Below are 27,229 nucleotides of genomic sequence, written 5' to 3' on the forward strand. Positions count from 1 at the left end.
TCCCATGATGTGGACGAATGCTTATATGCTATCGAAAATTGGAGACCTGCTGGTATGCATCAATATATAATTGAGCTATGCGAAAGGTGACGAGCTTGATTCATGAATCAAGCTCGTCACCTTTCGCATAGCTCAATTATTTGTACCTTTTTACAATCCATGTGAACGAATTAGGATCGTTTTCACAACTACTTACTTACTTGAGTACTTTTAAAGGCAGTCAATTCTACTTCTACTTCAAGTAGTTTTAGGTTGCTCATGAAAGAAGTAGGCCTACTTCTACTCGTACTTGAGAATTTTTTCGTCGCTACTTCTACTTCTACTTGAGTAGCTTTCTTGACTACTTTGATCACCTCTGACCATACCGACCTCCGCAGATATATAAATAAGCTATAAGACGCAATCTCCGACCTTTTGATATTTAACTATTTCCATACCAGTTTGATAGTTTGTTCCGTCCGTGGTTGTACCAAGACACGGCGTTCCGAGTCACAAAAGTCCTTCCCTGATTGTATCTTTTGACTCGACTCAACTCGAGCCGTTTTTATTTTATCACCCATTGAGTCCGAGTTCGAGTAATTCTACAAGGTCGCACCCAAGTCCAAATTACAAGTTTCAGTACGAATCATCAACGGGTCATGTTTAACCATAGCCTTAAAAAGGCTATGGTTTAACCATCATAAACATGCAAGTAATGTCACGTAATAGGTGATCTTCCACTGCGCCGTAACTTTTGAAAGTGATGCAATATAGTGAAGTTTGATGAGTATAGTTTCAGGCTTCTGGGGTAGTTTTATAGCGAATGTTAAGTTCTCAAATTAAAAAAGGTAGTTAAATATTGCCGAATAACTCGAAATCCAAAATGCCGTCGCGGGCCGCACTAAACGGTCTCGCGGGCCGCGTGTTGGAGACCTTTGCTCTAAATCCTTAATCCGGTCGAAGTTACAAAATGGCATTTTCTGTTGGGCGGGGCTGCCAGTAAAACTGCACCCGGGCCACTGCAAAAACTAGAACATAAACATACTCCGTATTATCGCTAGGGCTCCAAAGGGGCCTGATTATCCATCTAGCAAGTCGCTGCTGACGAGACTCGGTGTCCTAAACATAGGAAATATGCGGAAACTAGAAATCGTCAAGTTTATGTATCAGTTCCACTGCGGTCTGCCTCGAATATTTCTATGACTTCTTGACCTCGGAATCAAAAGCGCACAAGTAGGACACAACACACGCGCATCCACGTCGTCCAAATATCATATGATCGACCGAAAAGATCATCGCTGTATCAAATGTGCCGGACAACACGCATGGTACAGTGACTCGCCGGCCGTGCGACAGTCCACGAGCATGTCCACATTCAAGTCGAATTACCAGCAATTACTACTAAATAAATGCTAGTCTATTCCCAAGATTACAGGACCACGATCTGACCTATCGATCTCGCCTTCCATGACATGCTACCCCATTTTTGTCGCTTGCTTTTTTCTATGCTATATTCTTTTACTTTTCATTCAGTGTGCAATGTGCATGCCTCCTCTTTACATCGCCTAGCTAGGCCAAGGTGGGTCTCTGATTCCATAGACTAATCCAAGTCGCTCCGACACCTTACTATCTGTTCATTGTATCGCATTTTTGTGGTGTATTGAACTGATATAAATGGCTAATAAACCAATGATGATGAAGTAATCTTGATGAGCCTCGTTCACGCATGAGCCATATTTGAAGTGATTGCGCCATCTAGCAAAACAAGTACGAGCCACGAGCATCGACAAGATTGCCCCTTTTCACCAGCGTCATGGCTGATACCGCGCAGGTACGGTAGATGTGCGTGATCTGGGCTTTAGTTACTATATTATTGCTTGATTTTTCAGACTGAGAGAGCTTATCAAAAGCAACCTACAGTATTTCAAAATAAGAAGCGAGCACTTGGAGTAGCTGCTCCCAAAAAGCAACTTCGTCATGTGAGATCCATAGGACTCGGTTTCAAAACTCCGCGTGAGGTAAGTCATGCTAATATAAATATACTTGACTGTCTAAAATTCCGTCATAAGCCATAGATTTATTTTCCGCACTGTTTGCTCGACAACAACGTCTTTTGATTATTCTGTATGATTCGTCTGTCCTAGCTTAATATGCTATCTGCTCTATTGCCAGAGTGAATTGATAACAACATCACACGCAACTTTCCGTTAAATTACTTGATTATTCTATGAGAGAAACCCTTCTGTCACGCGCAACTCATTGCTGAAAACAACCACTGTTTCCAGTCTGGCTTTATTGAATAATGTCAGTGGTGGATAAGAGTTCTTATATTATAGCTATCTTTCTCTTATTCTCTGAACATTTTTGATATCTATTAACAAAGGAATCAGTGTGCCCGTATAGCATTTACAGCCATTTGGAGAATTGAGTGTCAGTTGGAAACGCACAATGAACTCCACTTGATTTTTCAATGTCCGCAATATTTGTTTCCGACTACGGAATTGACCCTACTGGAATCTTGGTACATTTTGCCTGATATATCATGTGAGCAGAGAGGATTCTCCTAGTTGAAGTAATTTGATGAAAAATAATGAAGGAATGAAATGTATAGAGTGAGCACAGGACACCGATTCCATACAGGGGAATTGGTGTCCTGTAGGGACAAACGCAATCATAGATTATGCAGAACGTACCAAGATTCCAGTGGTAAATGCTGTGATGGTTGTCCTCTTTAATCCCCCCTCCCCTATATGGCTTGTGCTCTGTACGGTCAAGGTTGATAAAACCCTAATCAACGTTTGAGGCGTAGGACGTGGTTTCTGAGGTAAGGAATATAGTACATTCGGTTTTGTCTCGCACTCGCAGTACAGCGAACTAACTGACACGAATATATGTGCCCGCTAAAGACCTTTCGATTAGCTGCCCAAACTTCTTGTGATTGACAATAGATGATTCTGTGATTTCATATGGCATTGTTATGATTCTCGCTGCGAAAAAAAGATTGGTTGCGTGTTCTTCCTAACTTTGCCGTATAGTCCTTGGCTTAATTTCCAGCAGTAAGTTCAAATTGGCTGACTGCTATCATGCTATGCATCTCTATCAAGGCCATTGATGGAAACTACATTGACAAGAAGTGCCCGTGGACAGGCAACGTCAAGATTAGGGGTCGTATCCTGACCGGCATCGTTCGTAAAATGAAGATGCAGCGCACAATCGTGATCAGACGCGACTACTTGCATTACATCAAAAAATACAACCGTTACGAAAAGCGACACAAGAACATGTCGGTTCATCTTTCGCCGTGTTTCAGGTTTTTTACGAGTAATTTGCCCTCAAGACCAACGTGTTTTGCTAATCGATCTCCTTTCAGGGACGTCAATCCAGGAGACATTGTAACTGTTGGCGAGTGCAGACCTCTCAGCAAGACTGTCCGATTCAATGTTATTAAGGTCACCAAAGCGGCTGGGGCTTCCAAAAAACAATTTGGAAGATTCTAAGCTGCCTGTTGCGATGAATAAATAATGCTCCTGGAATTACCTCGTTTTGTGTACGATTGCCAAGGTCACAATTAGTGAAAGAGGTGATGGGCGAGTATCCGGCTGTCATCCTTGCTTTCAAGATTTTATAACACGGTTTATTCATAAGAAACGGAAGCTTGGAACACATTTGTATGTATCATGTTGTGTCTAATCTGATGGTCCTGATCTTCCTTTCATCGACGAGAATGCAGGCTGCATCGTTTGATCCACCACAGTAATGCGAAGATGAGAACACTGTTAAAAGCTTTCCTCTCTGCTGTACCTAGGGTGATAAAAAGTATTCAGCAAGCAGTTTTGGTCAAACAGTATAGCATTAGCCAGAACCAGAATACTGATGTGAACAAGTGGCAAGTAGTCTGTCTGTCAGTTTCTACTCATTAATAAATGTCAGTTTCTACTCACTAATAAATGATTTCGAAGAAGTTGAAGTAGCAAATGACGGAAAAATAGTCTAGAACAGTGGTTCTCAACCTTTTTTGACACACGCCCCCCTTGTAGATGGTCAAAAAATTCGCGCCCCCCTGACCCCCTTGCATTTATCGTCATGTCAAAAAGAGCACATCATCTAATACAGAGGTGGGCAACGTTTTTGATAATCATGGCCGCATTTCGATTGCTTATGCAGCGTAAGGCCGCATTCCAGGGCATAGCCGCAATGAACGATCTGGACGCAAAATACCTATGGTAAACTGTCCATATCCATTCCCGGTGAACTCCGGACATCTACTTTTCACAACGGCCTATTGCACGCACCGAAATCGCGAGTGGTAATGTTATGAATAGTTGCCGGGAGGCGCATATCGTCGCGCGGAGCGCGAAAATTTTTCAGAGCCGCGAACGAATTGTTATTTCTTGCCAGTTCCCATTCCGGCTCAGATTAAGAAGGGCGCTACTGCATTAAAATCGAAAAATAAAGTCTTGTTGAATTGCGCAGAGGGCGAAGAAAATTTCAAGATTAATTAAAATCTCTCGGAAATGCGGGAGTGAATTCGTAATTGCAATTTGCATGTCTACGGCCGCCAACACATACTAATTGAAATAGGCGTCGACGGCCGCTCCAATTCCCTTCTACGGCCGCAGGCTGCCCACCCCTGATCCAATAGTATACATAAGGTCTATCTTACGCCAATTTTGAATCTGCATTCCAGTTGTTGAGTCTTTTACATTGCTGACAAATTTCTTCAAACTTGTTTGAAAATAACAAAAAAACATTGAACAAGACATCCATTAATTAATATCATGGTAGGTCACCCCGAGACTAATCCTGATGCTGGTAGTGAGTACAGAGAACAAGGCGTCGTTCCGTCCTGCCAGGCTAAATTTGATCAGTTTTGGAAATTAATTAAATTGTATTGATTTAGAGTAGCCTAATTGCGGGCGAAACCGGGCAACCTATGTTGCATCTAAGTCTGTCTTAGGCAGTGCAGTTCGCAAGCTACTAACAAGAGCTGCCCGGCGCGACAAGCTTTAGGCTACTGTCAAAGCTATGAAGCAATAAATGACTTACACGCGGGAATTGCTCTCTATATCTCCAAAGAATTTCAAAAACTTGCTCAAATGAAGTTGAAATCAGACTATACTCCGTTGAGCGCGGTTGCTAGAGTTTGTATTTTTCAAAATTTCTTGAATATGGAATAAATTTCATCTTCATTAATCGTCTTCTCATAATGGATGTGAAACACATGTTCAGACACGTACAATTTATACTGACTTCGTCAATTTTTCGCGCCCCCCCCCTGAGAGCCTCCCGCGCCCCCCAAGGGGGGCGCGCCCCCCAGGTTGAGAACCCCTGGTCTAGAATTAATCAGACGTCACAAGTTATTTGACCCAAAATTATTCATGTCACCAAATTATGTTCATTAACCACAATACAAAGTAAATAATTTTGACAAAGTAAAATCCCCTCCAGTTCGCATAGCCTACGTAAGTACTCCAAAAAAGTAAAGTAGAGGAGTTTCGTTACTGACCACCTACTGGCGGGGGACGTGGTGTAGTGATGACGATAAGCGCCTACCAATCAGGCGGACCCGGTTCGATTCCTGTCTGAGGTTTATCTGGGCTCCCCTTCCCCCGCTGTCGCTGTTCTTACGGTGACGAAAAAGACCCGACGAAAGAGAGCACTCACAAGGAATAGATAGAACTAGTAGCAAGGGCCTGTGACATCAGGCACTCTAGGCCTAAGTGGATGTGAGATTAGAAGGACCCCAACTGTGTGTCGTTCGACATCCTATCTGTTCATTACATTGTGTGTGTGACTTGTTCAGATGAAAAATATATCTCAATTATTACAATTACACCATACCGGTTTCCATTTCACTAACACTTATAAACAATTGCTGTCCAATTCGTCTGAAATCCGTGTACACTTGTAACTAATGACGTCGACAGGCAAGATTTCTGCCGTTGCATATGGTATCTGGCTTCCCATTGTTGTATTTCTTTGAAATTTCGATTTTGTTTGGAACAAGTTCTTTTTTCATGCCTGAGGGTCGCACGTCTGAAACGGCTGGTACATAATATGTATGTAGTTGGAAGATTTTCGACTACTAATACTGGAGCAGCACCAGCGACAGCCTCAATCGCTTCTCCAGATCAGCACTCTGAATCGCAAAGCTCACCTTGAATCCAATCTGTTGAACTTCATGAGCGCGAATAACGTGACTGTAATCGTTGGCCATTAGGAACCGCTGCAAAGCATCATACGAAAACATACTAGCGGTCCCGCGACGCGAATTGTTTAGAAACCCTTCTTGCGCTGACATCTGTATTTTGAGGGAGGAACTTTGTTCCTCGTTTTCACTGTTGTTTAGAAGATGCGGTAGATCGTGATTGGAATATTTTAGAAAGCGGATCGGCTTACCGAATAGGGTCGTTCCACATCAATTCCCATGCGAGAGGACTTTGCATCTCTGGGTCGGAGAGAACATTTGGTATTTTATCAATTGCCTCTGCCACTGCGGTCTCAGCATACAATGACGAGTTGGGAATGCCGCCATGGACTGTGAAAATCTGGAAAATAGTCATTATCACATCGACTAAATCAAGAAAGCGGTCACGTAGTGCCAAAGAATTGGAGTGGGCCAGCATTACTGCGGATCACACTTTGGCATTCCTAGTAGTTGCAAGGCTCATCATCTTCTACGGAGACTTATCAACAAACTTCGACATCGGACTATACATATAATTATACTTTACACCTGGTGGTAAACCGCATAGAAGATTTCCTTGGGTCATTGATATAGTTTTGTCAGAATTTTTCACGAGCGGGGTCAGCAAATGTATATTTTCGTGATTTCAATGGTTTCTGTCCCTTTTCTCAAGGTGTGCTATAGCCATGTAGAAAACCAAAATAAATTTGCTCAATTTTTGCAAGGGCACAATTACAGTATGATAAAACCAACAACATGGCATACTATAGCATTTCATATTATCCTCTTTTTCTTATATTCAGTGTGCACGCCTCCTATTTACATCGCCTAGGCCCAGGTGAGTGTCTGATCTCAACTACTCCAAGTCGTTTCGGCACCTTTCTATCTTTCATTGTGTCGCAGTCTTGTGAATTTTGAAATGACGAAATTTTATGACAGACAAGATACCGTAATGGTGAAGCGTTAGGCTGCTTGATTGGTAGGTTGTGGGTTCAATCCCCGACTGGGTCAGACCAAAGACCTGATTAATAATACTGGATCCATGACTTCCCCGCTTGGCGTTCATGGATTACTGGGATAGCAGAGGGGTGGTGCAAGACTTAGAAAGCTGTATCAGGCTATATCTGCATCTTCTTTGTTCAGCGGCATATGCACAGACCGTGTGTATATCTTGAGTCGGTGCATATGCTGCAAAAACTCAAGGACAGCAATAAACTACGTACTTTACTATGAATAAACTTGAACTTGATATACGGAAACAGTGCAGTCACACCCTGACAAAACTCACCCTATCGTCTACGACCGCCGCGAGTGGTAAGCTGTCGAAACAAGCGTTCACTTCCTCCCACACTTTTGCGCCAACGTGCTTGCCGAATTTGGTAATGCACTCCTTGTGAAATGTGAAGGACTGCTGAATGTCCCGAACCTCGTGGTTTCCGCGGATGAGAAAGATTTTGTTCGGACATTGGACTTTTTGTGAGAACAGATATGCGACGACCTGAATTACATAACTACATTAGAATACACAGTTCACATACATTTGAAGCTTGCGAAAGAAAAAGAATGCCTGTGATAATCACCTCGACACCGTGTTGTCCGCGGTCGACGTAATCGCCCAAAAACAGAAATTTGCTCGGTGCCAGCAAAGGCCCGACTCTCCATAACGATTTTTCGAAACACACCAAGTCTCGGTAGTTCCCGTGGATATCTCCGAGGATATATGCTGGAGCTGAAATCTTGAGTAACCTAGAAAGTGACACGGTAGTTAAAGAGTATAAGACTTCGTAAAACAAAGTGTGTGAGGAATGTCATGGCCATGTTTGGTTCGCGAAATTCATCTCGAAAGAAGATCTTCAGAACTCCAATTAAGACCGATAGTAACTCAGCCCTGATGAGATGAACCGGATAGTAATTTAATCCAAGGCCACATTGATTCTAGGCTGGGGAACGGCAGACAGGAAAGTCAAATACAAAAAGTGTCAAAACATTTAGAATCACCTCGGCTCTTTCATCAACAAGGACTTTGCTTCTCTACAGACCGCCAGAAAACACCTGGCGAGCGCGGACATGTCCACTTCTCCCCAAGAAAACGGCAATTTGTTGACCCCTGAAATACAAACTGGTAGTCAAAGGGCAGTCTGGATGTAAAAATGTTGCAAGATATTATGTAGAATTCAATACCATTTGCTTCAAATGGAAATTACAAACTGATGGCGACCATTATATATAGTGTGAGGGTAAAACTCAAAACCAATATCTTGTAAGGCAAAAACTTGAGAATAGGGAATTGGGTCCAGCAGTTGGGTTAGGGCACTCACAGCTGCCCCCATCCATAATACAAACAAAAGCATTACAGAGAAGGTCACAAGCGTTATGAAGACTCCAATTTTAATGGTTGTCAATCAGGTGTCACCACACTAGAAGTAAATGAAATATCATAAACAAATTGCAATAAACGATGTATCTCTGTATCATCGGCGGACATTTACATTCCAGTTGAGCCAAATCGCACAGGAAGAAACATGAGTTCCAGTGCCATTACCTCCGTTATTCTTTATCCCTCTCTCGAAATACCGCAAACCGTTCAGCATCTCGTTGCCATGAGATTTCTTGTTGAAAGCGTTTAGACTAGCATTTCTATGAAATCTGACGCGTTCATTGTCGAAGGGGTGTGCAAACTCCTCCGCTTGCTGCTCCGACGAATGGCTTTGCTAGAGAAACAGCCGGGATGAATTCCGCACGTTGGAGATCAATCCGATAACTATTACCCAATCTGTCTGGCCTAGGTCCCACAATGCTTTCGCTTCCACCGTAGCTCCGGTACGACGCACCTTCACGGAATGCAACGCTAGTTGATATGGCTTTGGGTCCTCAGCTTTTCTTTTTGCCTTAGGTTCTGACATGGCTTCTGAAACACACAAATAAAAAGAAACTTCATGCCACGTCACCCGTTCATGGATTATTCTAGACGATTTTCCACCTTCATCGGCCGTGTCCATCAATGACACCGAGAGTTCTGCTTCGTCAATGTGCTCCCTCGAACGTTTTCTGGCCGCCAAATATTCACTTCCAGTATGCGAACCCCTGCAAATAGTTTAAAAGCGCAGGGTTCAAATAAAAAAAAATAAACGAATAAACATAATCAAGCGAACATACATCGGCTGAGACTTCAAGACTTGCGCCTTCACCTGTTCCGTCCACACCCTATCTAGCATACGGAAAATCGACGAGGTGCCGCGGAATTTGAGCTGTCCCACCGTTTCCAGGAAGGCATGGAGCGACAGATTGTCTTGTGAAGAACATCCAAACAATCTGTTTTCAAATTGGTGATGTAATCGTACACGCAAGAGTAATCATCCGCGCAAAATAGCGAATGTCAAAATATGGACATTTTTGAAATGATGAGTGTCATAATAGCGAGTTAGCGTTACGGTTAAGATTGGGATAGGGGTAAGGTCATCTTGTGTTACGATTGGGGGTAAGGTCAGATTGTTTTAGGAATCGGGTTTGGGATAGCTTGTTTTACGAATAGCATTACGGCTAAGATTAGGATTCGTTTGAGTTGTTTTGAATGACTCGCTGTTTTGAATGGGAGCCGCCAGAGTGAAGAAAAATTCCATGCATCCAGATATGTCAAAGTTGTTCTCACTTCGCAGTTTTAGTGACCTCTACCGCCATTGCTTCCCGTGATAGCGACTCGAGCCCCTTGGACTTCCTGATGTCGCGTAACATCCGTCTGAACAAAAACATAAGTTTGGTCAGTAAAGACAACTGATAGTAATAAAAATGTTGCTTACACGAATTCATCAGGCCTCATAAACTCGCGACTGGAACGGCTATAGAAGTTGAAGATGCATCTACATCTGAAAAGAGATGAAATATCAGAACTAATGAATTGCTGAGCACCGTAACATTACATTTTGCCTACTTTTGTTCGTTAGAAATTCTTCTGGTATGATAAAATAATAAATTTCACCAAACAGCAATTAAATGAGGTCAAGACTACTCAGGTCTTCTCACTAATATTATCTTGCGCTTATAACATTATCTCTATTCAATCAGAAGAGATTATTGCTTTGATGCAAACTAGTATTACTGAAAATTACAAAACATGAATTATATATATTAATTTTAATATATTATTTGCACCCCATACCAATCAAGTGCTGATATTACTAACATTACACAGCTTCTTGGAGGTACAGAACTTCAATATACAATTGAATAGTATATTCATATTGAAATAAACCCGAATATATTTGGCTGACAGTCGTCAGGGGTAATCGTCAGCAACTAGTAGAGAATTCAAAAGAACAGCGTATATCAACAATCGTAACGCAAAATATGACGTCACCAGCACGAAATGTCGAATGCGAGACCGTTCAATGTAGGTCTACTATTTTTAGATGATACACGAAGTCTTTTTGTTGACACAGCCTTGGCTGGTGTATTTTGATAAAAGTCGACTCCAAGGCACACAAATGGAAGTGTGAGCGACCCTTTCCGAGTATGCGAAACCTGTCGTCTCGATAATTTACACTTTTGTTGGCGAGTGATTCCGTCAGTAAAGTTTGCAAATTTTTCAATAAATTTTTGTAATCATGTAGTGAATATTAATGGGTCTTAAATAATCTTAGTTCCAAAAATCTCAAATCAAGTCACATTCCGTTTCGAGTGTTGTTCTAGATTACCTGACAAGTAGCCTAAGTAACACACAACAAATGTTCTAAATAGCAATATGATCATTTCTAGTCCATATATGTAAACATGTACCTTTGTTCAGCGAACTTTCCCCCATGAGGAATAGTAGACTGCATAAGTGCAATTCCCAAGATCACTTCACCAAATGTGATAAAAGGATACTGATCATTTACAAGTGAAACGGCTCTGGAAAAACACAAAAATATTCGATGAAGCATAATCCTACAATAGGAGTCGAGCCACTTACCTAAAATAGTCGTTAGCCAAAAGGCGGTCATTAATTTTACATGCTTCAGGTAGGAATAATTCCGAAAAGGCTTTGATGTTCAAGGCGTAGGAAGGATAGCTGTACTTGTAAAATTTTTTTTGTAAAAATAATTTCTCTTGCGGTGTAATAGATGCGAGTTCCATCAGTTTCGTTTGAACATCTTTGGGAAAACGACTTTGAATTTTCATCGATCGCATGTCATCGAAAGAGCAATGTCTTTTCGCGCTCAATTCAGGATTAGTGGGAGATGACAGCGTTGAATCAAATGCTTGAGTATTCTCCATTTCAATCGTACCGATAAATCCAGGACTAGTTTCAACGAGTTGGGAAGGCTTCGAAGTAATCGGCGATGATGCCGGAGACAATTTGGAGACTGCATTCATGTCTGAATTGTTAGCCTTGCTTGAAGGAGGCACTTCTGGTAGAATATAATCATCTATAATTGACAAAGGCAGAGGATGAAGCGAATTAGTCTTTGCTAACTGGCTGAGATACAAAGGCTCCGGTCCGAGCAAGATCTTTGAATGAACTTTGCTTTGATGATGCACTGGAGAACATAAATTGAGCAATTCCGGCTCTGTTAGCCAAAAGCCTTCCGAGGTAATTTCAGGTTCAGCATCCATGCATTGTGTAGCGTCTTCCTGCGATTGCGCGTGATTTCCGCTACCCTTGAATTTTACAGTGGCGTAACATGTTACCAAAAGTTTTGCAACATTGTGACCTCGATCTTGACAGGGTATCCTCTTCAAATCAACAATGCCAGCACTTTCTACTTCAAACTTGGATTCGTGTCTCATGATGATTGCATTCAGAGACGGAATTGTTACACCATATTCCAACTGCAAAATATATTCAACTCAAGTATATATATATATATATATATATATAATATATTTTTCGACTAACCTCATTTGTAAGGTCCAATATAGGCAACCAGAATCCATTTCTGGTTCCACGTTCGGTATTTGTACTTGCTATGACCATGCATGATTCAGCAGCAGGGTGCCAAAAGAAGACAGCAAGTTCCATTGGACGAGATATCAATCATACATTCCACATGACATTTCATAACAATCTCATACATTTGCGACCAATCCCCATGTCATTTCCATTCTCCTGCAGACTCCAGATACACCGAAAGTACTCCTCGGCAGATGCAAACAATGAGCCATATTCAATGGGAAGAACAGGCCAAATGTTTTGCAAACGACAGTCACAGGCTTGAAAGTTTTTGAAATGTATTTGAATAATTACAATATATTAGAACACCGAAAAGAACAATCAGCAAGCAATTGGAGCGAGCAATCAAACATCATCTACTTGTGATATGAATACGGGAAATTACCGCGGGGAAAACCCATGTAATGCAGGGTTGAAGCTCGGTGGCTTGGTCAGCATAGCTTGTCTTATGTTTGAACAAATATCTTACTATTTGAATATTAATCGTTAAAAAAATATAGTCATGCTTATTTCCATATTTTAACGCGAAGAGCCTAGCTATTGGATGTCATATTACAATTTCACGGGTAGGCCTACTATTTGATGTCTTCTCTTCACAAAGTCAAATCAAGCAGCAGTCAGTCCAGTCACAAATCACATATATTATTATTGATTATTACGAATTGAAATTTTCCACTGTTGAGAAATATTGATTACCAATTACCTGTCCACACCCAGTCGAAGGTACATGATCAACTGTGCAAATTCCCTCTCTTGGCCTTGAATCATTCTGTAAACTAATTTTCTACACTCTTACCGAACATTTCTGAACCGAAACAGCAAACCTGATCTATTTGTTTTTTCATTCCTGAAACCAAATGAGTACTATTACTTCGGTTTTGTAAGGCTGTTATTGACTCTTTACAAACTTCCAATTTGCCAAAGGAGTCTAAAATTCTTCAGTTTTGGAAATCCATTTGATCCATCACCGGTTCTAATCGCTTCTGAATCAGACCAGCCTTTTCATATCTTGAATGAGCTGATTCGATTAGATCTGAATCATCACACCTTATGACTGTAATTGTGTGAAGTGGTTTTCATTGAAGAATATCAAGGAAAACTGATTTGAGTGAGCCAATCACACAGACACAGTCAGAAACATTGCGTGTGAATCAAAGAAAGCCAAGTGGTTATTATATTCATTTTGATTACTTTCACTTAATGATTTTTTTGACAAAATGATTGCTTTTCAGACTTTCAAAGTAAAAAGCAGTTTTGAGGTATGGTTGCAGCACCTTTATGAGTGAAATTGTTATACTAGCTGTGCCTTATAGCCCCTTTACCATTATAAATGAATTTATTTTTGAGCATTGCACCAATTTGTAGTGACATTGGTCATCTTGTGTTGGTCATGAAGGTGCATCCTACAATTTTGAAAGTACAAACCTTCAATTAGCTAGATTAAATATATTCGACTTATTGACCAAATCTACTTTTTGAAATTACTTGAGTACTTTAAAAATCTTCGTTTTCTACTTCCGTTTAAAGTAGATTCAACATGTCTTGGAAATCCTCTTGTAATTGAGTAGAAATTTAGTGTTACTACTCGAGTACCAACAATTAGATTGACCACCTTTGGGTATTTCATTAATACTCCTTTACATACATCTGGAGATCATGTGAAGAGTCTGATTCTAATGAAATAATAGCACATGTTATATCTAACATGATCCATGTGTGGATTTGAGTCGTCATTAGGTTAGGTCAAGGAGGCCCTATGTTCATTTTACACTTATGTTACACAAAATTATTTGTTATCACTCACGATTCCGTTTTTACTTCCATGTTGATCGACTACTAATGTGACTTTATATAAAACATTAAATATATTGATTTGGGTGTGGATATGGGTTTCCGATACTAATCTAAATTTTCTGTATGCTACATTCGAATATCATATAACATCTGGCATTTTGACCATAGTGATTCAAGGATAGCTTCCATTATGGATTGAAACAACTTAATACCTAACTAATGTCACGAAACTTTGTTATATTTATTTAATAATTGTGAGCAGTATTTATCAAATCATTGCTTTGTAATACACCATTGTGTGATAGCATGACTGCTACAATCTTCAAACAAGTCGATTCATAAACGTAACACCATGGCTTTCAAGGCATCAGGGGATGATGATGCGGAATATAGAGAAATGCTGGTTGAAATCGGACGGAAGATTGATAAACATTGTCTGGAAGATCTGAAATACTTCTGCCGCGGACTTAAAGATGCCGGTAGTGGAAAGTTGGAGAGGATCGAAACGGCTCAAGAGCTATTCAAATTGCTAGAAGAGTTGGATGAAATAAATCCTGAGGACGTGGATTTTTTGAAGAAAATGCTTGATCGCGTGGATCGACTTGATTTGTGTGATAATGTTGATAGGTACTTATCCGCCAGATCAGAGCCACCAATGACAGGGGCAGTTAACTCTAATACTGATCCTACATTCAATGATTGCTCACATCAAGAAGAACATAAAATACAAAAAGCGATTGCGCAAGAAACACCTGCTCACACTGCAGTAAGCAGTGAAATAACTACGGAGGCGAAGCATGGTTCTAACGATGCCACTCCTTTTATCCCTAATCATGGCAACCGTGTTGAACTTCAGCCTGGTCAAATAGCTCACGACGGAAGAGTGTTGGATCCACAGCTTCGCCGGGGACTTGATTTTGTGACCAGTCGAATATCCAGAGGGTGGCAGATGTGTGCGCGGCACCTTGATGTGCCTGAGTATGTTATTGAAGAGTCTGAAGCCAACTGGCCAAGGCACATTCGTAGACAAATTCAAGAAACTTTCCAATATTGGGCTCGGTAAGATATATACTAGTCTATTCTACATTTCCTGAGTCATTTGCATTGGAGTTATTTGACGTGGATTTAATCGACAAAGCTCACTATGTATCATATAGGGGAACTAGCAGTGTATGTAATCCAACTGTACATACCTGTAACTGTAGAAGTCTTTACATCAATTCTTGATGATCACATCTTCAAGGCACCCTATAATGATGCTGCCAGGAAATTGTTCGACACTCGCACGTGGAGGAATCTGCCATCCACCCAGGTTTTAGTCGATTGCTAGTTGATATTTTTAAAAGTGTATTGAAACGCACATGCTAATGTCAGTCGAGCTGTTCGTTATGCCAAGAACCCTGAAGTGGTCCCATAATATACACATGGAATAGAATTATATTTAGCTAGCTACATGTCTTCCTTCAAGCAAGCATGATCTGATGATTTTTCTTTCAGCAACGATTCCAGAGCATCACTACCAACACTTATTCAAGCTCTCCGTCGTGTAAGAAGGAATGACCTGGCTGATCATCTGACATCGAATCGTTTCTAATAGTCTCGATCGACAGCACAGGATTTACAATCACAAACTTACGGGGAATATAGAATTCGCTCCACATTTTCGGAATCATTCCCACTGTGAAAAATCATTGAAATGACAACACTCGTCTGAAGCATCACATATTATTTTGGTAAAAAGAACTATACGCTCGGCGGAGGAGATATTGTTTCAGCAATAAAAATCTGGAACCTAACCACCCTTGGCATGTAATCGGTGACAGCCGCAAGTATGTTAAGTAACCGAAATTTCATTCGCTTCCATAAGCACTACTAGCACGGTAGAATTGAGTTCTCTTACAAATGATACACAGGAATAACGTGAGACAAAGCAGATTAGCTATCAAAACCGTCCTATTATAAATACTAATCGCATGGCCGCTTTTCGGCAAATTTCTTTGTGAAGTCTTCCGCCGCCTTGTCAAATTTTTTCTTATCTCTCGTGTACTCCTCGGCAAGGTTTGCTCGCAACGGATGCTCGGGCTCCGGATTGCTTATAAGGTTGTTGAGAGATTGTAAAACTGTAGCAAAACATTAGAAACGGTAGAAAAACGCAGCAAATTATCCCACACAATAGGAATAGGACGTAATATATTTTTGTCAATGATATTTTGTGGCATATTCACTGACTCATGATGTACCTAGACCTACGCAGGATCTGTGCATATGCATAATGAGTGCATACGCCACTGGACTAGGAAGGTGCAGACATGGCCTTGTCAGGCTTTCTTAGTCTTGCCTCCATGCTATCCCGGTAGTGCTGAGCGCCAAGCGGGGAAGCCATGGATACCAGTGTTAATAATCAGGTCTTTGGTCTGACCCAGCCCGACCCAATAGATTCTGCAGTTGGCCACTAATGGTGTATTAGAGCGAGCAGAGAATATTAGGGTGGATGAAACGAACTCGAGATATGTCCCGGATTCTGTTTTAGTCGATGTCAATTCAAAGCGCTAAACTAGGTGTCTATGAGCTTCGATCTTACCATCGTAAGTGCTTCGAATGTAAATCAATTAGGATTTTAAGCGCAAAAGAGAAAATACATGATACAGAGCATGGGTCATCAACGTACGACCTCATTTGATATTTCGGAAGAACGCTTTTCGAAATGTTGAAATTGATTTCAGTTTGAAAATATTGGAATAGTTCAAAATAAAATATTCTCCTACGTGAAATATCACTAATCATCATTAGCTGACAAGGCGTTGGCGATGGCAATTTCATTCCATGGAGCTGACATGAATTGGCATATTGGCTTGACGTGCAATGGCCAAGACACTGTCAAGACTGAATTTCTCACCCATGCTCTAATATAAATGGGTATCGAGAAAAGTTATTCACCTTAAGACTGACAATTCTACAACATCTTAGTATGGCATCACCCAATTTACAATCACAATGTGATATAGACCCGCTCTACACAACTTGCCGCATCATGATCAAGAACACTGGAATTGCACATGCTGCCAATCGATTAAAATTGAGGACCACTACTCGTGATTGGTTTGACTATTCAAGTCATAATTTGTTGCCTGCATTTGTGAAAATAACGAACAAATCGACTACCATGCATACCTTGATTCGTCTTTGTAGCAGGTTTCCAATTCTCTGCACTAATAATGGGAAGGCATATCTGGCCTTTTTCATCAACATTAGGATGATAAATTTTCGTCAAGAAGGTAATCTTTGGTGGCTTGAACGGATATTCAGGTGGAAAGACCATATCAATCTTGAAAGCTCCCTTGTTGTAAGGGTAATGCTCCTGATATGGAAAACAGGTTAGTTTTAACGTGATCGAAGTAGTAATTATTGATCGACAAGAACTAGAAGAAAACTTGATATGAAAAAAATTCACGTATGCGTCATGATAAGGGTACAACATCCTTCATGATACAGGCAACTGAGCACCAGGATTTAATCTGAATCACTGTTTATTACCCAGCATTTCATAAACACAGACCAGGTCATGTTAACAACTAAGCAATTCCATTTATAACATATATTCTACTTTTGATTTTGTCTTCACACCAGTACTTGTACAATGTACACAGTACAGTGCACATTGCATAAGTGCTCATGCTTAGAGTTTGCATGTTACATTGCTTTCAGCACAGGTGCCGACTTCCATTCTTTCACGAGGTGGCCCAAGATTTGTTTTTCCACTATACCCTGCCGCCTCGAAGTAATTAACACCAGGTTCACAGAAATGGCCGACCACAATCGCCACCAACGATTACAGAGGTGTGCATGAATGTGTGCTTTTGATTGGATTTCCACGACATACGGCAGTACGACTGTACAATGCAGAGTAGGGGAGAGGTGGCAAAGATGAGTCATGCAGTTTTTTCATACAAAAATTTCTTAGCGAACAGATTTTATCTAGTAGTTGAGCAGATGTGACAAAACAAAATAATAATAAAACTCTTATTGTGTCAGGATCCCATGGATAATTTGTTTTCGATGTCATTTAAATTTGCATATGATGTACAAATTCCTCTCAGAGTGAATTTCATGATGGCGCTAGTTGATTTATCATTTGGGATATATTGGTGGTGTAATGAACAAGAATTGCTTGGTGTCTCCTCTTGAACACGGTCTGTCTAATCTTACCCTCACCTGGGGGTAAATCGAGACATTTGAGCAGGGATTTTTGAGGGCCAAGAAATCCCGGATTATGTTGCACAATATACCTCAAAACATAGTCATAAATACTACAAATAACAGGATTTTCATTGATACCAAAATTAATCCTCAGAAGGCATTACTCTTCGAGTGGCATTGTAATATCAAAAAAGTGTCTCATCTTTGCCTCCTCTCCCCTACATGCAGAAAGCACAAGGATAGCCAGACCTTAATTGTCTTACTGCCAGTTACTACAAACCGGTGTAATAACTGAAGACATATAGAAAATTGTTACCTTGTACCATTACGTTAACTTACTACTAGGCTTGTAGGCCTACTCAATTCTTCAATTCAGCGGCAGGGTTGTAATGACTCGACTCGGGTAAATTTTTGTATTTTCTCGATTTGTACTCGAGTTACTGTGCATGCGACTCGAATCAAGTCAAATGAATCGAGATTTGGACGGCCAAGTCAGACGACATTTCATTGCATCTCCGAGGAACAGTATAGTTACCACATTATTGGTAGTCACCGTTAATTACCTTAGTAATTACGAGTCACGATTTTCGGTGACTCAACTTGACTCAAGTCAAAATTATAAAAGTGAGATTTACTTGTGACTCGGAACCTTGTGACTTGGTTACAAGCCTGTTCAGCGGCGACAAAATAACGTTTTGCAACAAGCCTGCATTTTGATGACAGCAAGGTACCTAGCAATCGAGAATGTGGATGGCTAGGCTTATAATTTGAAATACAACGTCCTTGCCTCGCGCTGACGAACTTACGCACAGCCAGTGTAAGATCCGCTCACACAGGCTATGACAAGTTTGCCAGCAAGTCTTGCAGTGCTGAGAATTAGCGACTCCCTGATCTCTCGCGAGTCAGAACTATTCACGAACCATCGAGTATGCAGCTTCGGTGACGATGAACTATTTTGTACCAAGTGGCTATCACCTCACAAATATAATGAGGTGGCTGCGCCTATGGCTCTCAGAATCGAAAAAAGTCATAATTAGGGCAATTTTTTTTTTGACATGTCAAAAAAAGTCAAAATTAGGTCAAAATTGTAGCGTTAGGTCAAAATTTGTCAAAATTGTTTACAAAGTCAAACATTTTTTGACCTCTGCATTTCGTTTGTATCGTAGATTTTGCGCTGTCGGTGAACTTATCATTTGATATTTTACAGCTTGTAGCCTACTTTATAGGCCTACCGTTGTAAACGGACCATCGTCTGCTCATTGTGAATCATAAATGATCAAATGAAACAAATAGTGACATGGTTTTATGGTCAACGTACCGCGATATCCTAGCTGAAGCAAGACTGCTTGGACATTGCATGGTTCTTATATCAAGAAGCGCAAGCTGAAAAATTTTGATATAGACAACATTGTCAGAATGAAGCAACACGGTTTGTCACCAGCAGTGTGCACACAACTTGAGTGTTGTCAGCCAACAAATGCTGCTGTTAAACGTTCTTTCTCCGTTCTTGGCAAGCTACGTAGTAAGGACAGACACTTTCTACCCGAGAATGTAGGAAAGGATCTTTCCTTGTACTACAACAAATTTTAATTATTTTTACCAGAATACGTAATGTAACTACTGGAATTCTTCATAGGGCCAGATTTCGTTAAAATACTACTTTTTCATGTAAAAATCTGTCAGTTTTTGAGCCAAAAACGTTTTTTCAGGCCAATCTACTTACTAAGGACAGACAGTTCCAACCAGAAATGAAGATAAGTAGTACAACTTTAACATTATATGCGAAAACACCTAATTTGCATACGTGAGGTCAAAATTTGGTCAAATTTCAGTTTTTTTAGGTCAAAAAAAGTCAAAATTTAGATTTTTTAGGTCAAAATCTTCCGTTTTTTAGGTAAAAAAAAAATTGCCCTAGTCATAATATTTAGTATGGTGATGTCAACCCTCTTCCAGTATGTTTTGTTCAACTTGCCCAATAATGTGAACAACTACCAATTCACAACTATACTCAAGGGTAGACAACTGTCTACTGCGTTTTTGGGTAGTAAGATTTGAGAAAAGAGTAACTTCGATAGGTCAAAACAAAGTATGAACATAGCCACAAATAGTTTGATATAATAGAAGATTTGACTTACTGGAACAAGCATGAGACTCCATTGTAAAATGTTGTTTTCCTTGACAACAATATTCCGAATACATTTGTCTTCAGATTTGCGCAAATCTGCCAACTCCTGTCAAAGTATCAGAGCAGGTTATTACAATAGTCTATAGTACAAAATAGATTGTGTTCAAAGGTTCACCTTGGTCAAGCGCTTGGTAGCAGTCATCCTTTCGGACAGTATCACAAGGCTTTCAGATATATAGGTAAGTTCAATTTAGCTGCCGGAAAGATGTCTGTACAATAAAAGTGTGAATCACACCAGAAATCAACATTCAAAATACAGTATATCCCTTATCCACTCAAGATGTATTATCAGCAACAGCAGAAAATGCGCGCGAACAATGCAAAAGCACCCAAGGAATAACAGGTGTGACAGTAGCAAATTCAGCTTGACAAGAACACTTTTTTCCCATGAAACAAATGCTAGCTAAAAAGACCCTCCTTTATACGCGATACGATTATGTGGCATTTATATACATAGTTAAGTTCTCATAGAATTATGTGATCGTTTACACCACTCGCACAGAGTTATCTCAAGTAGCGCTAGAATTAATTAAACATATGACATTAGCAGGCTGTCTAGTTTGCTGAGTGCTTCTAAAATTCATTGCTTTTCCGGTTAATCAATACTACATTGCCGTGAAGTCAGACGCAGATGGCAAAAACTAATTGAAAGCCTGGATGGAATCGTGTCCTGTGCTCACACTATGTTTTATTTTTTTTTATTAAATCACTTCAACATGGAGAATTACCGCTGCTCACCTGATATATCAGGCAAAACGTACCGAGATTCCAGTAGGCCTAGGGATTGACAATAATACATATTCATTCCGATATCAAACATAATTTTGATACAAATTTGTCTTTAGCGATGGGGTAAGCAGCTAAGCATCATGCAAGTTGTTGAGTAATAAATCAAGGCAAGAGCGTCTTTCCTTTCAGATGAAGAAATATATTTTATGACGCTAGAATGGTTAACAATGACAGATCCACGGGTCATAATGAATATCAGTGAGGAAGATCATTGCCTTCCGTATTCGATTCACTAATGTTATGCCTGTATGGAATCAGTGTCCTGTGCTCACACAATTTTCTAATTTTTTTATTAAATAACTTCAACAAGGAGAATCATCGCTGCTCACCTGTTATATTAGGCAAAATGTACCGAGATTCCAGTAGAGATGTTATGCATCATTCATTACCACCGGTAAACGGAGGATTAGATCGATTCAGTGGCATACTTACGTACAAAATATGGAACAACAGATCCCAAGCATGGCCACTATAGATTGGTTATAAAATGGGAGCTTCCTCATATGTTATGATAAATTTTCGCGGATTAGTCATGGTTTTACTACGCCAAGCTAACGTCACCCTACGTATTGATCAGAAAGTTTGACCTAAAATTGAGTAATATTTCTTGAATACGCGTCGTGGTTATAGACTTCTAGTCGACATTCTGTTAGTAAACTTCTAACTAAATGTATAGCAGCCAGCGCACACATACTCCAAGACCTGAGGCGCAATATGAAACGTACATCGGCTGAACTCAATCCAGGCAAAGCTCATGCAGCGGTAATGTATGAGCGTATAATGAATATTGCTATAAAAAGATCAGGCCAACAAGCAGGTTTCTGACAATATATCGCCACCGAGAGGGAATGTGGAAAGAGTTACGATAAAGAAGGAGGGAAGGAAAGACCACTATGAGAAAGACGAGTGTGAGAGTGAGAGAGAAGGAAAAAGAGAGAATAATCGACGAACACATCCAACAAGATACCATCATTAACCGTGGAAACGAAATAGAGTATATATGATGATATTCCCGTAGTTCATAACATGTTTTCAAAAACTAATAAATAAATTATTGTTCTAATAAATATTCTGATGATTGAAAAATATTTGGAAACCTGGATTTTCATTTGAAAGGATGGACTAGTCATTATCACGCGAACCAAAAGGATGTGGACGAATAGAAACGTGTACCTGTATATTTATATAATATATGTATGTGCGTCCGTGTGCTGTTACTGCTGTAAATGACTAATTAATTTGCATGTGCAATTTTTTGTTACAGCTCATTTCTAGAAACTACTCATGCGAGACCGTGTAACTCATAAATATGACTCTGCGTACTTCAAGAAATTTATGTCAAATCATGCTCTTGTCTTGTTTTTGGTGGAGTGCCATTATAGAGTATGACATACTCTATAGTGCCATACGATTTGAGCTGATAGACATCGAGACAAAAAAACAGAAGACATTTGGTCGGTAATTAAGGGCGCGTGTGTATGTATATAGATATTTCAAAAGTCCCTATGTCATTTCCAAGCTGTTTGAAGACATCACGGTTAAACGTGATTAATGGAAATTGGAATGGAACATTCTGTAGTGTATGCTGGATTTGTGGCCAGGCCATATATTCGATGTGGAATCAGAGTCATTTAAAAAAATAACTTATTGCAAAGTTCTCATTTTCCTTTCAGCCTTATCTTGGCCGTGGTTTATATGACGAACGTAAACATGGCCAAAAATATGAAAATTCAACTATAACTTGATTTTCCTTGTTCATTGATCGATGCGAAAAATTTGATTACACCGCGACGATATGTGTAATACGGGATTACCAGCTAATTGTGAGTGACACAGGCCAGGCTTAGGCTATTTTTCCTTGAGTGTGCTACACTGTGACTGTACTTCATTTAATGTTTCTTCCTATTCCTTCCTGTTCCATAAACTTTACTTGTGAATTTTTGTAAGTATAATATGGATGCAGCGAAATTGTGTGACAGAACACATACTAAGTTATTGGAGGTAACAAAATCTCATTAGCCTATATTTGGTAAAAAATATATCGAGTAGCTTAATGATTTCTTATACAAAGCTGAATTGTGGATATCCATTTTTATCGAAATGATTGTTCAGTGTGTACATCTTCTATAGCTTAGGAACATTCGACAGATCATCATCACCTGCGAGTATCCGAAAAATGGTTTCCTTCAAAGAAGCAGCGAGCATGTACCAAAACTTGACGAAACAATTCAACAAGAAATCCCCCAATCTCACAAAATGCACCGAAGTTCTGAACAGCTTGAAAATGGCTTTGACCGAACTGTCATTTCTTCCAGTCGACGAAGCACCGAGTGTTGAAGAATTTGTGTTAGCGAGAAATGTACTTGAAATTGGTGCTCAGCTAAGTATACAGAAAAAAGATATACCAAGCTTCGAAAGATATCTCTCGCAATTGAAATGCTACTATCACGACGAAAAGGATATGAATGCATCCGAGTCACCGTACAAGTATGAAATTCTTGGATTGAATTTACTATGTTTGCTGTCACAAAATAGAGTCGCGGAGTTCCATACAGAATTGGAACGGCTCCCAGCATCTGACATACAAAACAACGTATATATTCACCATCCCATTTCAATGGAGCAATATTTAATGGAAGGGAGTTACAACAAGCTATTCCTCGCCAAAGGAAATGTGCCAGCTGCAAGTTACAACTTCTTTATTGATATCTTGCTTGGAACGATTCGTGATGAAATCGCCACATGCATCGAAAAGGCCTATCCCAACATAGCCGTACAGGATGCTATGCACATGCTGTACTTCGAGACTGAAGCGGAATTTGGACAATATGCTGAGAAGCGAGAATGGCGAGCTGGAAACGATAAAAAATATCGATTCAAAGGCACAGGGAGGCAGGAAATAGAGACGTCTCTGCCGTCTGCGGAGCTGGCATCACAAGTCATCGATTATGCCAGAGAACTGGAAATGATTATATAAACAAAATATTGAAATGAGTTGAGTTATCAGCAATTTGTATTACAGTGATTGATGCCATATTTTTCCTATAAAATCTGGTATTTGAATGCATATGACACTGCTTGTCTGCGATCTTGTTGCCTTGTGTGCTGCGATAAATTCTATTCTGCAACAATATATGTGTGCATGTTATCTCACCTCACAAGGCTCTATATGTGACGATTGTCGCAGGGATTACTCTCACTCAGCGTGGCATTTACCAACTATAATGATAATATCCTACTTCCCTGAATAATGTGTGATGCTTCACTTTTTTGCCTTCAGTCAACCTTATTGCATTAGCGTGCCATCCGTATTTTCACAACAGTTGATAGTCATGGAAACAGGACAGAAGATTAAGGAAATGATGAACCAGAAAAACAAAATTGAGAAAGAAATCAAAGAACTTTATGATGTTCTCACAACATCTGTAAGTGGTTGTAATCAATGACTAGCTAGGATTGATGAGTACGACCCAAGTAGGTCGCATATGCCGAAGGTGTCGGGGTGATAATGGAAGTCATGATATCCAGTCCAGTAAATTACGTAGAGGTAGCCCTTGAGGTATATACTTCTTTGCCCTTGGATGCAACGCATGGTAACTTGACTGAAATTGGGCAATACGAATTGCATTGAGTTTTGTCGCATGTTCCGTCAAAGTGTGCTTTAAAGACAATGGTGGGAAACAATCTACTGGACATGCACAAAACTGTCACACCCATGACAGCTTCAGTTTGCAAAGCTGGATATCCGGCAAAATGTCAAGGTTCTACCCCAAATGTGATCACGCGCTATCGTCACTACACATTTCTGTAGTAGTCTAACCATCCGCCTCGGTCTTATCAACACAAATTTTATTGACAGCAAGGCAACGTGGGGATGAATGAACCACTGGTCGACAGGGAGGGATACCCAAGAAATGACATTGATGTTTATCAAATAAGAATAAGCAGGAACAGAATAGCCTGTAAGACAACTAAGACCTAGGACTATCTATACCGTCCTCAACCCTGACAGTATTATGTCGTTACAGGTTTGCAAAATGATCACCAAAATTTGATGAAAGAAATAGAACAAGAACTGCATTCGATCCACTCTAAGCACAAAATATACAGCATGGAAGCAGAAACTTCCCCACAAGTAAATGTCACCATACAGGATGCAATACAATCGTTTGCCGCAATAAACCTCGTATCACCATCATCTCCTGCAGATATAGCGGTAGGTAGCACCGCCGTTGCATTATGTGTTGGATTTCAACAGTAAATCTTGAAATTTTAGGGGCTCCGTGCGGGCGACGAAATCCTAAGCTTTGGGTCAGTGAACAAGTTGAATTTTCAAGGCTTGCAGTCAATTGCTTCGGTGGTGATGCACAGTGAAGGGGTGAGAGCATGATGCTGTTATTTTGATGAAGGTACCGTATCCACTCACAGCTACCAATCATTTTCGTTAGAAAACGCTTGAAGTCAAAGTCCGGCGAGGTGGAATGTCAATGAGAGTAATGCTAACACCTCGAAGATGGAGTGGACGGGGTCTGCTCGGATGTAACATAGTACCACTGTGAATCCGCCATTCAATGATAAAATAAATGCAAGACCAATATTTGCTCAACAAGGGTACCACGATGGGACATGGAGTGTCTGGAGGCACAGCATTCTTGGATGAGACACATTATCTACGATTGGTTATATTCTTGCGCTATCCTCACCTCTTCCTTATGTGCTTTGCTGTTGATATGTGCCCTATATGGAATAGGACCATTGAATTTACGTTCACATATCTTACAGTAATGATCTGTTTTCTCATTAGCATTCTCCTTGTACGTTGGTACATAATGTTTGACTTTGGTTTGTTGTGGGAAAGGCGGCGTACTTGCGGGCTCAGGGCTTTGTTCTTCAACTTTCGTGAGCCAAGGCAGTGATGAAGATACACCTTCCTCGATTAATGTCAGGTACTGAGCTGGTGCAAAACCCTTACGGCCATCGTCAGTCTCGACCTGCCACCAATGCATGTTGTCTTTGTATCCCTTTTTCAGCAGCCAAAGTTTATCAAACTGATTCATGTCGACCTCCTGGAATCCTCCCGGCATGTCGAGGCGTGCTTTGTATGTATACTTGGCCATTATCCTCAGTTTGGGTCCATCTCCTAGTTCTGGAGTTTCTGTCTTTCCTTCAATAATACGCCTGATGCGCCTACCTCGACCTGCCATCGTTTATACCGAGTTACAAATTCGCAACTCTGTGATCTCCGACCGCTTGTATGATCTACGTAACCAGCTAACCACCTGCTCGCCCAATCCGCGCGTTCTGAGTCGCGTTTTTTCAAAATCCCAGTTGCCATATATAGAGAGACCCCTAGACCAGTGGTTCCCAAACGGTGGGGAATTCCCCACTGGTGGGGAATTCAATGGTTTCTGGTGGGGAATAGACGTTTTTGTTCAAAATTATATACAGGACAGTCTACATGTTCACGGAGACACATGCGCAATTACCGTTACCAGTTAACTGATCTGGAATATATGTATCGAACATAATATTGCGTGTTGTTCACAAAACCTCATTTTTACCTCTGGATGGCCAATGATGGCGTCACAAACGCATCCAGCACGACTAGTTTGACTATAGATTACTAACCTACGGATAGATACGCAGGTCCCGTCGTTACGCTCCGGCAAGCAGCTACACTTACTGCTGAGCAATCTAAAAGCAGCATAATTGGTGGTGTTATATCTTGCGACCCGAGGGGTTAAATTTAATGACACTGGTCTTAATCGAGAGCTACTGTCGCACTGATTCTGAGAATACAAATTAAAATCTTGTGGGGGATATGGAATCACCTCAAAACAGCCCTCAAAATCTGAAAATCGGCATTGTTCCAACAATGGCACCACCGCAAAAACGATGAACGTAACAATGGCAATTTCGTCGAGCGATTGTTCAGAACGATGCCGATTTTCAGACTTTGAGGGATGTTTTGATGTGGTTCCATTTCCCTGACAAGATTTTAATTTGTATTCTCAGAATCAGTGCGACAGTAGCTCTCGATTAAGACCAGTTTCATTAAATTTCACCCCTCGGGTCGCAAGTTACAACACCACCAATTATGCTGCTTTTAGATTGCTCAGCAGTAAGTGTAACTGCTTGCCGGAGCGTAACGGCGGGACCTGCGTATCTA

General features: G+C 40.5%; 7 protein-coding genes across 8 annotated transcripts; 4 read left to right on the forward strand and 3 right to left on the reverse strand.

Annotated features, from left to right (window-relative positions):
• Nucleotides 1-1,652: 1,652 nt before the first annotated feature.
• Nucleotides 1,653-3,512, forward strand: LOC145450674 (small ribosomal subunit protein uS17-like). Its single transcript, XM_080329182.1, has 4 exons — nt 1,653-1,810; nt 1,869-1,997; nt 3,084-3,289; nt 3,350-3,512. The coding sequence occupies exons 1-4, from the start codon at nt 1,793-1,795 to the stop codon at nt 3,474-3,476; spliced, it is 480 nt and encodes a 159-aa protein (XP_080185308.1). The 5' UTR covers nt 1,653-1,792; the 3' UTR covers nt 3,477-3,512.
• Nucleotides 3,513-3,591: 79 nt separating this feature from the next.
• LOC145450670 (uncharacterized) lies at nt 3,592-12,328 on the reverse strand. 2 transcript variants are annotated; one of them, XM_080329177.1, is made up of 16 exons: nt 12,042-12,328; nt 11,115-11,974; nt 10,940-11,053; nt 10,095-10,115; nt 9,964-10,029; nt 9,816-9,902; nt 9,323-9,478; nt 9,147-9,250; nt 8,935-9,074; nt 8,709-8,877; nt 8,165-8,273; nt 7,747-7,912; nt 7,455-7,664; nt 6,379-6,527; nt 6,137-6,317; nt 3,592-3,780 (listed from the first exon to the last, which is right to left on the reverse strand). In XM_080329177.1, the coding sequence occupies exons 1-16, from the start codon at nt 12,162-12,164 to the stop codon at nt 3,655-3,657; spliced, it is 2,781 nt and encodes a 926-aa protein (XP_080185303.1). In that variant the 5' UTR covers nt 12,165-12,328; the 3' UTR covers nt 3,592-3,654. The 2 variants fall into 2 exon arrangements, with proteins under 2 accessions (XP_080185303.1, XP_080185304.1); XM_080329178.1 differs by lacking the exon at nt 10,095-10,115 and having other exon boundaries at nt 12,042-12,323.
• A 1,630-nt stretch (nt 12,329-13,958) lies between these two features.
• Nucleotides 13,959-15,685, forward strand: LOC145450673 (uncharacterized). The gene is made up of 2 exons (XM_080329181.1): nt 13,959-14,948; nt 15,387-15,685. Exons 1-2 carry the CDS (start codon nt 14,242-14,244, stop codon nt 15,481-15,483), a joined length of 804 nt encoding a protein of 267 aa, XP_080185307.1. The 5' UTR covers nt 13,959-14,241; the 3' UTR covers nt 15,484-15,685.
• Nucleotides 15,599-20,541, reverse strand: LOC145450676 (ubiquitin-conjugating enzyme E2 L3-like). Its single transcript, XM_080329183.1, has 4 exons — nt 20,387-20,541; nt 20,222-20,317; nt 17,061-17,247; nt 15,599-16,009 (listed from the first exon to the last, which is right to left on the reverse strand). The coding sequence occupies exons 1-4, from the start codon at nt 20,411-20,413 to the stop codon at nt 15,855-15,857; spliced, it is 465 nt and encodes a 154-aa protein (XP_080185309.1). The 5' UTR covers nt 20,414-20,541; the 3' UTR covers nt 15,599-15,854.
• Nucleotides 20,542-23,236: 2,695 nt separating this feature from the next.
• LOC145450464 (26S proteasome non-ATPase regulatory subunit 8-like) lies at nt 23,237-24,340 on the forward strand. Its single transcript, XM_080328986.1, has one exon. The coding sequence runs from the start codon at nt 23,237-23,239 to the stop codon at nt 24,035-24,037; it is 801 nt and encodes a 266-aa protein (XP_080185112.1). The 3' UTR covers nt 24,038-24,340.
• LOC145450466 (26S proteasome non-ATPase regulatory subunit 9-like) lies at nt 24,318-25,890 on the forward strand. The gene is made up of 5 exons (XM_080328988.1): nt 24,318-24,485; nt 24,920-25,022; nt 25,089-25,276; nt 25,337-25,438; nt 25,509-25,890. The coding sequence occupies exons 1-5, from the start codon at nt 24,318-24,320 to the stop codon at nt 25,617-25,619; spliced, it is 672 nt and encodes a 223-aa protein (XP_080185114.1). The 3' UTR covers nt 25,620-25,890.
• Nucleotides 25,090-26,400, reverse strand: LOC145450465 (uncharacterized). The gene has a single exon (XM_080328987.1). The coding sequence runs from the start codon at nt 26,262-26,264 to the stop codon at nt 25,731-25,733; it is 534 nt and encodes a 177-aa protein (XP_080185113.1). The 5' UTR covers nt 26,265-26,400; the 3' UTR covers nt 25,090-25,730.
• Between the last annotated feature and the right edge of the window lie 829 nt (nt 26,401-27,229).

The sequence above is a fragment of the Botryllus schlosseri genome, chromosome 11 (genome assembly GCF_051294905.1).
Source record: "Botryllus schlosseri isolate E-star chromosome 11, Bs_hap1, whole genome shotgun sequence".
Classification (NCBI taxonomy): domain Eukaryota; kingdom Metazoa; phylum Chordata; class Ascidiacea; order Stolidobranchia; family Styelidae; genus Botryllus; species Botryllus schlosseri.

Bases quoted from the DNA above. Each gene is read 5' to 3' on its own strand.
- LOC145450465 (XM_080328987.1), bottom strand. From the start codon at position 26,264: ATGGCAGGTCGAGGTAGGCGCATCAGGCGTATTATTGAAGGAAAGACA.
- LOC145450676 (XM_080329183.1), bottom strand. From the start codon at position 20,413: ATGACTGCTACCAAGCGCTTGACCAAG. The intron at 20,318-20,386 runs GTGAACCTTTGA...ATACTTTGACAG, and splicing joins CTACCAAGCGCTTGACCAAG to GAGTTGGCAGATTTGCGCAA. The intron at 16,010-17,060 runs GTATGCATGGTA...GTTTTGCTACAG, and splicing joins TGCTACAAAGACGAATCAAG to TTTTACAATCTCTCAACAAC.
- LOC145450673 (XM_080329181.1), top strand. From the start codon at position 14,242: ATGGCTTTCAAGGCATCAGGGGATGATGATGCGGAATATAGAGAAATG. The intron at 14,949-15,386 runs GTAAGATATATA...TTTTTCTTTCAG, and splicing joins ACTTTCCAATATTGGGCTCG to CAACGATTCCAGAGCATCAC.
- LOC145450670 (XM_080329177.1), bottom strand. From the start codon at position 12,164: ATGGAACTTGCTGTCTTCTTTTGGCACCCTGCTGCTGAATCATGCATG. The intron at 11,975-12,041 runs GTTAGTCGAAAA...TATATTTTGCAG, and splicing joins TATTGGACCTTACAAATGAG to TTGGAATATGGTGTAACAAT. The intron at 9,075-9,146 runs GTGGAAAATCGT...TGTGTGTTTCAG, and splicing joins GATGGACACGGCCGATGAAG to AAGCCATGTCAGAACCTAAG.
- LOC145450674 (XM_080329182.1), top strand. The intron at 1,998-3,083 runs GTAAGTCATGCT...ATCTCTATCAAG, and splicing joins GTTTCAAAACTCCGCGTGAG to GCCATTGATGGAAACTACAT. The intron at 3,290-3,349 runs GTTTTTTACGAG...ATCTCCTTTCAG, and splicing joins CATCTTTCGCCGTGTTTCAG to GGACGTCAATCCAGGAGACA.
- LOC145450466 (XM_080328988.1), top strand. From the start codon at position 24,318: ATGCTTCACTTTTTTGCCTTCAGTCAACCTTATTGCATTAGCGTGCCA. The intron at 25,277-25,336 runs GTAGGTAGCACC...TTGAAATTTTAG, and splicing joins CATCTCCTGCAGATATAGCG to GGGCTCCGTGCGGGCGACGA. The intron at 25,439-25,508 runs GTGAGAGCATGA...CATTTTCGTTAG, and splicing joins TGGTGATGCACAGTGAAGGG to AAAACGCTTGAAGTCAAAGT.
- LOC145450464 (XM_080328986.1), top strand. From the start codon at position 23,237: ATGGTTTCCTTCAAAGAAGCAGCGAGCATGTACCAAAACTTGACGAAA.